Here is a 12,883-nt window from a genome sequence, read left to right as displayed (position 1 = left end):
CTGAGTCCCAGTGTCTGCCCCCAGTGTGTTGACCCCAAAACCTACATCTCTGGAGCTCCTTCTCCCCTGAGAGTCAAACCATGTCTCCAAAACTGTTGTCCCGCCGGAGCGCCACATCCAAAAATCCCAACAGGAGGCCTGCATGTGCCCTTGACTCCGGAGTCACCCCAGTCTCTGCTGCTGCTGTTGATCAGGCCCTTCCATTTGTCCCACACTATTTCTACTTTAAAAAAAGAGCAGAACTGAGCTGGGTGTGGTGGCCCTCGCCTGGAATCCCAGTGGCTCAGGAGGCTGAGGCAGGAAGATCGAGACTTCAAAGCCAGTCTCAGCAATGACGAGGTGCCAAGAAACTCAGTGAGACCCTGTCTCTAAATAAACTACAAAATAAGGCTGGGGATGTGGCTCAGTGGTTGAGTGGCCCTGAGTTCAATCCCAGGCACCCCCCCGACCCCTGCCAAAAAAATAGAGCAGAGCTGGGACTTCTCTAGCCAGGGGAGGGTATGCTCAGGTCACATTCCTTGGTGCTGCCAGAAAAGACAAAGCAGGTTTTACTGCTGGCTCCCCTTGAGATGTTGAGTTTGCGAAGTCACCACCTGCCTCTCACCAGGGCTGGCTGGAAGCACCCAGGAAGTGGAGCGGAACTCCCTGAGCATCGGTGTGTGGTGTGGGTTTCCTATGATGTAAGTGCTGGTGACTGAGGTGACAGAGGGGACAGAGAGGAGTGAGCCAAATGTGGAAGTGAGAGGAGATAACAAGCACGAGAACTTGAGCTTGACCTTAAAGGGTGCACACCTGAGTTTGGAGAGAAGATGGGTAGAGGCTTCTAGCAGGGACACAGCCTGGGATGGGGTGGGGCCAAGGGCCTCACGCAGGGGATGTGGGATGCTTGAAGAATAAGTAGTCCCCTTTATCCACAGTTTGGCTTCCTGTGGTCTCAATGATCCTGGGTCAACCACAGTCCAAAAATATTAAATGGAAAATTCCAGAAATAAACAATTCTTGGTTTAAATCGTGCCCTGTTCTAAGTAGTGCAATGAAATCCCACATCGCGCTGCTCTGAACTGCCCAGAACACATATCCTCAGATCTTGGGTCTGCCTACCCACTAATCACCTGGTGGCCATCTTATTTAACAGATGGACTTTTTAACCCTCTATTTTAATTAATAATGGTCTCAAAGTGCAACCTTTAATTGGAGTATGTTGTTACAATTGTTCTATTTTATTGTAAGTTGCTGTTATCACTTACCATGTGCAATCTATAAATGAAACTTCATCATAGGTGTGTATGTATATAGAGGGAAAAACACAGTATCCACAGGGTCCAGGGTTATCTGCAGTTTCAGGCATCTGTTCACTGGGAGTCTTGGAACGGATCCCCTGAGGATAAGGGGATAAGTGGTACCAGCTTATTGAAGCATAGGTGAGGTGGGCTCAGGAGGCTCATCCAGCTGGAGAAGGCTTGAATTCCAGCCTGTCTTTCCTGCTGGTTGGCTCCTTCCCACCTGTCTGGTCCCCAGTCACCATTATTGATTATCAAAGACCACCAGGATCAGGGGAGGAGGACAGGGGTCTAAACCATTTGATCCTATTTATTTATTTAATTGCTTGCTTATTGGCACTGGAAATTGAACCCAGGGGTGTTCTAATTATATCTTTTTTGAGACAGGGTCTCACTAAGTTGCAGAGGCTGGCCTCAAACTTGGAATCCTTCTGTCTCAGCCTCAAGTTGCTGAGATTACAAGCATATGCCACTGCATGCCAATCTTCTATTTTGGTACTGGGGTTTGAACGCAGGGGTGCTTACCCACTGAGCCATATCCCCAGTCCTTTTTATTTTTATTTTTTTGTTTTGAGTCATATTCTCACTAAATTACTTAAGATCTCACTAAATTGCTGGGACTAGACTTGAACAAGCAATCTACCTACCTCAGCCTCCCAAGTTGCTGAGATTTTAGGCCTGTGCCACCATACAAGCTGATCCTCTCTTTAGGCTAAAATTATGAGGCTGCCTCAGGCAGTGTGCTGAGGACAAGCCAGGGATTCACGCAGTCTGAGAGCAGCTGTCTCCCAGGACATTGTACTTCAATGACAGATCCCCAGGCAATAAGTACTTGTGCTTGGGAGAACAGAGCTGAAAATAATTGGCATTCTGATGTTGAAATCATGGGAGATTGTTCTTACTTAATTTCCTGTTGTTTTCTTATCTTTGAAAAGTTTTTTTTTTTTTTTTTCTTTTTATACCCGGGGTTGAACCTAGAGATGCTTAAGCACTGAGCCACATCCCAGCCCTTTTAGTTCTTTTCTTTATTTTGAGACAGGGTCTTGCTAAGTTGCTTAGGAACTCACTGAGTTGCTAAACTGGCCTTGAACTTGGGATCCTCTGCCTCAGACTCTCGAGTCTCTGGGATTACAGGTGTATGCCACCACACCTGACTGAAGTGTATTTAAAAGTTATGTACCATAAACAATTCACTGCATAACTTCCTTTATCTCATATTGTGCCACAGTATGTGTATATGTACATATACACAGTCATACACAATAAAACATTGCAGTTAAAGAGAGACCACATATACGACAGTGGTCCCCTAGAATTACAGTGAAGTTGAAAAATCCCTGTGCAACGCAGTGTTGCATGCTGGTAATCCCAGCTGACTCAGGAGGTCCAGGGAGGAGGATTACAGCCTCAGCAACTTGGTGAGGCCCTAAGCAAATAAAAGGTGCTGGGGATATAGGTCAATAGTAAAGAGCCCCAGGGTTCAATCTTCAGCATAAAAAAAAAGAAAGAAAGAAAAGGAAAATCTCTCTCTCCTAGTGACATCATAGCCAGCATAAAACCACAGAGCAACACATTGCTTGTGTGTTTGTGATGCTGGTGTGAACAAACTAACATGCAGTTATGTACAGTACGTAACACTTGATGACAATAATAAACAACTGTGTTTATGTATTTACTACACCTTTTATTGTGATTGGAGAGTGTCCCCTGGTCTCACCATGTCTCTTGACTGCCATTTTCTCCTGTGCTTGATGTAAGCTGGTTGGTCGTGGTCGGACCAGTAGGCTGTGCCATGTACGTCTCCCGTACACCTGGGCTTGAGGTCGGCTGTGCCATCTAGGTGTGTGTGAGTCCACGAAATCAGACGTGCCCATCATCAAGCAGGGCATGATTGTGTGTGTGTCTCTTGAAGTCTTTTATGAACCAAGTTACTTAACATATCAAGTTGCAACTTTGTGTTTTACCTTGCTTATGTTACCTTTTCTTTTATCATTGACCTTTGAGATGCAATAAAACAATGAAAATACTGTTGGTACCTTATGGAAAAAATCCACCTAAATTTATTGATTTCATGACATTTTACAATAGAAAGAAAGACTGGCAGACAATTTTTCCCCCTCCCTTCTTTCCTTCCAAAGTAACTAATTTGTTTATTATTTCAGTAAATAATAATTAATAAGCAGCTTTGTGCTTCTCTTCCCCCATTGATCTAAAGTTATTACATATATATTCTAAAAATCTGAAAATATCAAAAAATACACAAAGAGGAAAAATTCAAGATCCATTTTTCACCATCTAGAAATAATGACTATTTACATTTTGCAATGGATTTCTAGCCTTTTACTCGTGTATGAATTTTTCTTTAATTGTTGGGATCATACTGGTAAGTAATCCTCCTCTGCACGTGTGCATACACACCAGCACACACCAGCACACAGGAGGGCTACCCCTAGGCCATCTTACCAACAGCCATCATTTAGTTAAAGCTTTCCCTGTAGTAGGGCAGTTTACTCTCTTCTTCATTTCCCCCCAATATCACTAGTGTTGTGACTATCCTATATGTAAATCTTTTCCTGAATTCTGGTTATTTCTTTAGATTTTGTTGTTAGAATTTTCTTGGATCAAAGTATATGAATTTTTTAAAGGCTCTTTATATATATGAAGGGGAGGGAAAAAACTTCCTCTACCCTGTTATGTTCAGTTTCTGGGGCCTGAGAATTAACAGACAAGAGCCTTAGTAACAGAAGAAAAAGGTCATCTGTGTCCACCTAAGAGTAAGCAAAAGAAGTAGTTGGCTCATGAAATGGTTAAAGTGAAAGCCTTTATACCACCTCTGGGGTTCTCAGTGCACCCTCAGATGTCATCTGTTTTCCAGATATGTTAAACTAATTTATGTTCCTACCAAGCAGGGCGCAGAGTATTATCATTTAAGAAAAGTCTTACTTGGCATGTAGGAGGCCCTGGGTTCAATCTTCCATACCACCAAAAACAGAAAGAGAAAAACAACCAAAAAACCCCATGTTCTTACTGATTTAATAGGTTTAAGTTAATCTAATCTTCAGTCTTTTGTTACTGAGAAAAAAACCATTTAAAAATATGTCCACACTTATTGCATTTTAACTGAATTATATCTGCATGTTCTTTGCCTATTTTTATTTGCTAAAAATAATGTGTTAGTAAATTAAAATTCTTCAGATTTTAAATGCTCAAATTATCACATTAAGATGTTTATGAAGACAAACAGTGAACAACTTGTGTATTTATCTTACCAGTGTGGAGAGAAAAAAGAATTTATTTAATCAAATTCCTTAATCATTTTGAAAAACAGAAGGGCCAGCTCATTTAATCAGGACAATTTTGATTGTTATCCTAGCTATCTTCAAAGTGAAATTTTGAACTAATGTCCAATACCAAGTTTTTTTAAAAAACAAACTGTGGATATTTAAAATGAGAGTTCTAAATTCCAAGGTGTCTAATCTACCAGCTTTGAGTGGTGTCCCAAATACTTTAGAAATCCCAAATTATAACTCCGTGTTTCAGATGGATTACATTAATTGCACCCAGCCCCTGAGCGGTGACCCAAAAACAATATTTTTCAGTTTGCTCAAATTTCCTAACTTTCTCTTTTCACCATGACTGATCAAAAGGAAACACTGACTTGCTCTGTGCTACCTTCTTTCCTGTGTGACATGTTATGTTTGTAGAGATTAAAGGCAAAGAATTTGTCCACAACTTTTCCAGTTTAAAACCTCCTACTGATTTTTCACTGAGATTTATAAAAGTATTTTCCAGAATTCTACTTTGGCGTGCATGAAGCTCTGCTTGTGGGATTATGTTTCTTTCTTGCGATCTCATTTCCTGCTGTGAAGCCCATGTCAATGCTGGCTGGCACCGTGCCTGCTACGGCTAGTCCAGTAAATACTGACTGGAGGTGAGGCCACCCCTGGCTCTTTCACTCTGGTTCCAGTGACAACTATTTTCAATCTTGGGTTGAATTTTGTCACTTTCTCAAAGAATGAGAGCTCAGGAAACCCCGGGGGAGCTGCCTTTAGCTTGCCCCAGTGTGGGACCCTACTGAGCCAGAGTGAGTCCCCTCGGGCCCACCCGCTCTTCTTTACTTCTGCAGAGCCCAGAGACTCGCTCTCACTAGGGCAGGCCCCTGGAGACTGTTCCAACTAGGCTGGTTTTGAAAGCTGAGTCTTTTGCCAATCAGAGTCATTTGAATGAGCCGCCAGGTCCCTGCAGGGAATTTGCAGTTAGTTGAGACCAGTGCAGGCTCCTTCTGGAGGGCTTTGGTGGGGGGTCAAGGCTGAAAAGGAACAGAGGCAGGTAGAGTCTGCTTACCCTTCCTCCTGCCTGCCTCTGCTGCAGCTCCGTGGCCCTCCAGGGCTGCAGAATGAGCAACAGGCCACTCCAGGCTGGCAAGCTCTTGCCAAGAGCTGTCTCAGGAGCATGCAGGGCCTTGGCTTGGCCCTGAGCCCGGTCAGCTGAGCCCCAGCTGCAGCGACCTCAGCCTCACTGCTGCAGGCCAGGCCCCGTGGCAGTACCACTCTCCACTCAGGTGCCACGGCCTCCTGTCCACTCCTCCCTGCACCCCCCAGCCCCAGGACTCCCCTCCGGGAGTTCTCAAGCCTTTCTTGCTTTCTGCCTTAGTCCATTCAGGCTGCCGTGAAATCCCTTAGACAGGGTCACTTACTAACTACAGTTCTGGAAGCTGCAAAGTCCAAGATCAAGGCACCAGCAGATTTGGTGTCTGATGAGGGCCTGTTCCTCATAGGTGGCACCTTCTTGCCGTGTCCCACATGGCACAAGGGGCAGACTCTCTTGGGCTTCTATCATAAGGGCGTTAATCCCATGGATGGGGTGGAGCTCTCATGAGTCAGTCACCTCTGGCAAGCCTAGCCTTTTGAGATAACCACCACATTGCAAATGATATCAATGTATGAATTTGGAGGAACACACTCAGACCCGACCATGTACCAAGATGGAACTCCCTAACAGGTTCCACTTTAGCTTCTGTGTAAAGGCCAATCCACTGGCAGGGGCCACACCTGGACTGCGAGATGTCAGTTTAGATGTGGTGGGGAGACCTGCACACAAGTCAGCAGGAGAGCAGACTACCTGTATACCAGTCCAACAAAATGGAGTTCTAATGGTTTAGCTAAAGGGGAGGAGGATAAAACTTTGAGTTTGACAGGTTAGCCATAGTAAGGCATAAGTAAAATGTGGGGGAAATACCTGGTTTTGGTAATGGTGATCTATATTTTTATTTTCTACCTTACAGGAAAAAAAAGGTGTTTGTTTTTTGGTTTTTGTTTTTTGTGCAAAGGAAATAAAAGCATGCCTTTCTATCATTTAAATAACCAATTTTAGCTACTTTGGATGGTTCCATTAATATTTGAACAGTATAATTTTCTTTTTCCTATAATTTAAGCAGGCCTGTTTGGAATTTTACTGGGTTGTGGAGGGTGCCCCTCATGATACATTTATTGCAGAGGATGGCCAGGACTCTCTTCCTGACCAAGTACGTAACTACAGTCTTTATGCTGATGGCCATGATCTGGAATCTTCTCACCAGTGCAGAGCTCTGCTCCTGCTTGATCAGTGAGGATGCTGGGAGGAACATTTAACTTTCAGATGACATGAAACACCCAATTTTTTCCCCTTTTCTTTTCCATCTTCTGAATGTTCTACTATGAACTTGTAGAATCAGAAAAAAGTACCATAAAAAATAACTGTAATACTATCTGTGTCATATGAAAATTTTAGTGGTTACTAGTGTTTTTCAATTTTTCCAAGTTTTCTGTATGTATGAACATTTGTTAATCATAGTGCCAAACATATTTTTTTAATTTATTATTTATATTTTATTTCAATTTTGGTTGAACCCAAGTCCCATACATGGTGAGCATGTGTTCTATCATTGAGCTACACTTCCAGCCCAGAAAAGTATTTTTTAAAATAAAAAATATTTTCCCCATTGGGATGGGGATGTAGCTCCGTGGTAGAGTGTTTGCCTAGCACTTGTGGGGCCATTTGTCAATTCCCAGTAAGCACCACCAAAAAAATTTTAAAAAGAAAAAGAAAAGAAAAGAAAAATCTTAAAAAGGAAAACAGGTAAGACTAAACAAAACTCCTTTCAATTGTTAAAAACCAATTGTGGATGGAATAAAGATCTAAAAGTAAAAAGCAAGATTTGACGTGTCTGATAAAACAAATGTAGAAAACTATATTTATCACTTTGAGATAAGGAAGAATTTCTTAATCAAGATAGAAAAAAATATTACTATGAAAAGGAAACTTGATAACTTCAACGACAAAGCAATTGAATTTTATCAAAAGACACCATAAAATCATAAAACAAGTCACATTCCTGGAGAAAACATTTGTCATACATTTAACTAAAATAATAATAATAATAAGACGTTAGTTTTAGAGGATACACATAACTCCTGCAAATCACCAAGGATAAGAAAATGATAGCATCTAAAATGACCAAAGGACATGAAGGGGCATCTCGCAGAAGAAACACAAATGTACCAAAATGTATGATAACAGCCAGGTGCGGTGGCGCATGCCTGTAATCCCAGTGACTCTGGAGGCTGAGGGATGGAGAGTTCAAAGCCAGCTTCAGCAACTTAGCGAGGCCCTAAGCAACTCAGTGAGACCCTGTCCCTAAAATATATATGTATATAAAAAAGGGGGGCTGGAGATGTGGCTCAGTGGTAAAGCGCCCCTGGGTTCAATCCCTGGTACCAAAAAAAAAAAAGTCTGAAAACACCCACTCAACCTTGTTAGTGATCAGAAAACCACAGTCTTTACAACCGAGGTGTCATTCTGCACCCAACAGAGAGGCCAAAGGGTATGTCTGAAACACCACGTGAGAGCGCGGAGCAACCGGAGTTCTTGTAAACTGCCGCTGTCATCACCACGTGGGAAAAGGCCTTGGCATTATCCTGTGTAGTTGAGCACGCATGCACTCTGTAACCCAGCAATTCCAGCTCCAGGCCTCGACCCAAGGAGCACTACTTGAACATGTCAACTTGAAGACAAGCAAAAGAACATTCAAAGAAGCAGCTTTCATAATGGCAAAACGCTGGCCAGCAGAGTTCCATGCTGTGGCCTGGAACACTTTACTGCTGTGAAAATGAAGGGCATGTCTAGGTGCTCATCTTAGTAAGGGCAAGCTGAGAGGAAAAAGCAAGTCCACAGGATGCTGTACACGCAGTAGCCGCAACAGCATGCTATTTGGGGTGCCCACACAATATGATACAAAATATTTTGAATTATCAAAGAAATGACAATTACAAAATACAGAATCAGGGTTCCCTCTGTTGGAGAAGTCAGAGGTAGAAATGGGAGTTATATATATGTAGCATCCACTATGGAGTATATTGACTAAGGGTTTCACAAATATTGGGTATTATTATTATTATTACTAATTTGCAGTTCCAGGATTGAATTCAGGGTTGCTCTACCACCGAACTGTATCCCTAGTCCTTTTCTTTTTTATGTTTTATTTTGAGACAGGGTATCGTTAAGTTGCCCATGCTGGCCTGGAACTTGGGATCCTTCTGTCTCAGCCTCGTAAATTGCTGGGATTACATGCCACCGTACTCAGCTTTATTATGTTGTATAACTTAGATACATAAAACATCTTCATGTACCATATGTTATATGACTTACAATATTAATGATGGACTGAGGGACACAGCTCAGTGGTAGATTCTATGTGTAGTGTGCACAAGGACCTGGGTTCAATCCTCAGCTCCAGAAAAACAAAAAATGTTAATGACTATGCAAGGACAGGAGGCATCTTCAAAATCTGTAAGAGGACCATCTTCCATGCGAGCCCAGTCTGACTTGCGATTCCAAACTCTCAAACCCATGTGATCATGATATATTGTTGCTTATTAAAGGTACTTTTGAAGGGAAAGTCCCTCTTATAGTCATTGGTATGGGTATAGAGATTATCTTGGTCCATTTCCTGTTGCTAGAACAGAATACCTGGAACTGGGTCACTTATAAAGAAAGGAGGTTTATTTTGGCTCACAGTTCTGGAGGCTGCGAAGCCCAAGAGCTGGCTGGCGCATCTGCTTAGCTTCTGGTGAGGGTCTCCAGCAGCTTTGACTCCTGATGAAGAGTGGAAGCGCAAGTGGGCATGTGCAGAAGAGAAAAAAAGCAAGGGCTTTTTTTAACAACCTCTGCTCTTGTAGAGAGCAGAAAACTGCTCACTCCCTTGAGGCGCCTTTGATCCATCTGAAGGCTCAGCCCATGACCCCAACACCTCCCCCACGTCCCACCTCCCAAGATGGCCATGTTGAGGATTTAAGAATGAATCATCATATTCATACTCACATCATAGCAGAGGCCCTGATTCTTTTCTTTATCCCCACCTCTTACTCCTTCTCCTCTTCCCAAGTGATGGAGATTGAAGCCAGGCCTCTCTAGAGCTGGGCTCAGCCAGAGCTGCCCGGCAGCAAGAAGAGGATTGAGCAGACCTCCCCTGACCTGGCAAGAGGCTCCCCTAGGGGCTGGACCCTGGGGTGAGGGCAGTGTTTCTCGAATCCACGCAGGGTGCCCTGGCCCTGGCCCACTCTCTACTGAACCCCCAGGCCAGCCTTGCTGGAACATAGCCCTCTTCTCCACAGAAATGCTGGCTGGGCAGGGGCAGGTTGGGAGGTAGGGGACCAGGTAGGGCAGGGAGTCCGAGAATCAGTCGCCTCCCAGAGGAGTGGAGGTGGGGCCCCAGAACTGGGACTCTGCCAGCCACTCAAGTGGACATCAGAGGCCCAGTGGAGGTGAGCGCCATGGGGCTGAGGCCTGTCTTACCTCACTGACGAGGTGGCTGTGGGGCAGGCCAGGGTGATGGCGATCTCAAGGTGACTCTGGGTCTTCTTGTACCCAGCCTAGGGCACTGTTTCTTCCGTTCTGTTCTCCACGATTCCACCAGGGCCAACCCCTCATTCAGTTCTCAGAACGGGGGAATAATGGGCGCGGTGGCACACGCCTGTGATCCCCTCTGCTCGGGAAGCGGGGGCAGGAGGATCACAAGTTCGAGGTCAGCCTGGGCAACTCACTTGGCGAGACCCTGTCTCGAAATAAAGGACGAAGAAGGCTGGGGGTGTGGCTCCGCAGTAGAGCACCTGTGGGGTCAATCCAAGTACAAAAACTAGAAAGAAAAAGTCAGAGGGGTGCCGACAGCGCTCGAGCTGTTTGGAGTGACATGCCAGGACTGTCAGGTGAGGAGGAGGTGATCGTTTCTGGCATTCAAAAATCTGGGGGCCTCAAACCTTGAAGACTCACAAAAGGGTAAACTGAGTCCAGAGATCCAGTCTAAGAAGCACAGGGCCCAGTCTAGGTTTTATGCCCACTCAGTCTTCCTGTGTCTCCTGCCCTTTCCTGCTGCTGCTGTTTTCTACCTGTGCACAGGTGAGCAAAGCAGGAACAAAGCCTTTCCACCCCCCACCTGGCTTCTCCGCTCTGCCTTCCCTCTCCCCAGTTTCTATGGCCTCGAGCTCAGGTAGCCAAAGTTAATCGCCGGTGGGGCTGAAACAGAGCGCTGTTCCCTGGCCCCAGGCCAGCCTCTCCCCATGTGCTTCAGAAAGGCCAGTCAGTGAAATTCCAAAGCAATGTGAGTCACAGGGACCCAGGAGGTCAGGCCAGGGCCAGAGTCGGAATGGGAGCCTGAAGGCAAACAAAACAGGGCTCCCAGAGGCGCACCTGGCCAAAGAAGGGACCGGCAGCTGGCTTGTTTCTGGATTCTCTTAGGTCCTGGAGAAGGGGAGGGGAATGACTAGAAGACCAGCCTCAGCCTCCCAGTCACACCCTGGGTATAGTAAGCCGTGCTCTCACCTGTCCCCACGGGCTGGGCTCTGGATCCAGCCTTAAAACCTGCCTGCCATTTCCTCACACATCCCCTCCCACTGACCTGGCCCAGGACACTGTCTGTCTTGGAACAGGAAAGAGTGTCGCAGACAGCTGGACCCCGGGGGGCAGATGGTAGGTAACTCTCTAGCCTGGGTTGTTACTCTGTCCCCGGGGAAGGGAGGACTCTCCAGGCTCTGGCTGCTCTACCCCTCTTCCCCCTCGTCATTCGGGCGCTTAGTACTACTTGAAGTTCTCTGATGTCTCTCTTCTAAAAGGTGGTGTGTGAAAGCAGGACAGGGACTGGTGGGCTAAGGACGTCAAGGGAACCTCAAGGGGCAGCGTCTACAGTGGCCATGTGCCGGGCAGGCTTGGGTTCCACTTCCTCGTGTGAACCTGGTCAGGATGGAAGGAGAGGTGTGGAAGGACCAAGAAGATGATATCTCCCCCCACCCCATACACACCAGCACACTGAATTCTTACCCATCAACGGGACCACTGGTCAGGAGGAGGTGCAGGAACCGCTTACAAGGTTGGAGCTGCCTTTGCGCATGTGGTCAACTGATCTCTGCGCCTCCCTGTCTGGGGGGCCCCTGCCTGTGTCTGACTTGTTACCAGGGAAGCCGCTGCTCTGCTAGTGCCCAGCCTTCCTGATATTCTATACCCACTTTCCCCTCCTGCTGAGTGTCCCCTGCGTAAATGGCCCTTCCCGTTCTGGGAGATGCCCACGCTCCAGCAGTAGATCTATTTACCCAAACAGAAACTGAGCAGCACCCCTGATCCTAATTCTCTTCCACTCTCACCCCAACCCTGGATTTTGTTCCCCGTAACAGTCCCACCTGACAGGAGCTTTCAGGCCTGCACTAGGGAAAAAAAGGCCTCTGGGGTAACCCAGGCCCTCCACCTCACCCCAAGACTAATGTCGCTTTACCACAGGCATTAAGAAGGAACAGGGCTGCCACTGAGGCTTTTGGGGACCTGTGAGTGTCCCAGCGAGGCAGGGATAACTCAGACAAGGGGTTGAGTGAACATTGAGCCACCCTAGGTGTGCGCAAAGGTAGAGAAAGGCACAGGTCTTGCCCAAGTGTCAGGCTGCCAAAAGCGCTGCCAAAAGTACTCCCTGAAGTGACCATTTAAGGATCTAGCTGCCCATGTTTACAGTTATCTTGGCTCCAGGCTCAGAGGGAAGGAATTCCATATCTTGTCCTACTTGCCCCGCCTGGAGGGCATATTTCCTCATTTGCAGGTCAGTTCCTGGGCTGGTCAGGTGTACACTCAGCTGAAAGTCCCTGCCTGGATGTAGGAAGACATTCCCACACTCTCGGTAGCCTGGAGGGCAAGGATGGTCCTGGCCACGTGTTGGGGTGGTGTGGCCTGGAGGAGGTCCTGAGGCAAGTCTCAGTCAGCCATTCCTGCCTCTCTGCTCTCTGTGCCCCTCTGGCCATTGACTTCCTGTGGACTCTCCCTGATAGCAGGAAATATGCTAATGTCACACTGTCAGGACTTCAACAATGGGGGACCAATGAGACTTTCAAGGAGACACTTCCGTGTCATGGAGAAAACTGAAGCCCAGAGATAAAAATCATGCCTCACACAACTACAAAGTGGCTCTTTGACTTCATAGGGGTTGTTTTCTGCTCTTGGCCTCAGTTTTCTTGTAAGAGAAAGAGAGTTATTCTGATATGAATTAAAAATATGCTTGACTGGAAGGGGCTGGGGCTGTGCGGTTGGTCCCC

General features: G+C 46.1%; 1 protein-coding gene across 1 annotated transcript in view; it reads right to left on the bottom strand.

Annotated features, from left to right (window-relative positions):
- The window catches only part of Pebp4 (phosphatidylethanolamine binding protein 4), a 217,918-nt gene extending 208,260 nt beyond the window's left edge, over positions 1-9,658 (bottom strand). The window contains exons 1-2 of the mRNA XM_047548895.1: positions 9,639-9,658; positions 9,334-9,413 (exon numbers count right to left, since the gene is read on the bottom strand). Coding sequence (XP_047404851.1) covers positions 9,334-9,413; positions 9,639-9,643 — 85 coding nt within the window. The 5' untranslated portion in view covers positions 9,644-9,658. The remainder of the gene's footprint in view (positions 1-9,333; positions 9,414-9,638) is intronic.
- Positions 9,659-12,883: the final 3,225 nt, after the last annotated feature.

Source organism: Sciurus carolinensis, chromosome 4 (genome assembly GCF_902686445.1).
Source record: "Sciurus carolinensis chromosome 4, mSciCar1.2, whole genome shotgun sequence".
NCBI classification, from domain to species: Eukaryota; Metazoa; Chordata; class Mammalia; order Rodentia; family Sciuridae; genus Sciurus; species Sciurus carolinensis.
This window is presented reverse-complemented; position numbering and strand designations above follow the sequence as displayed.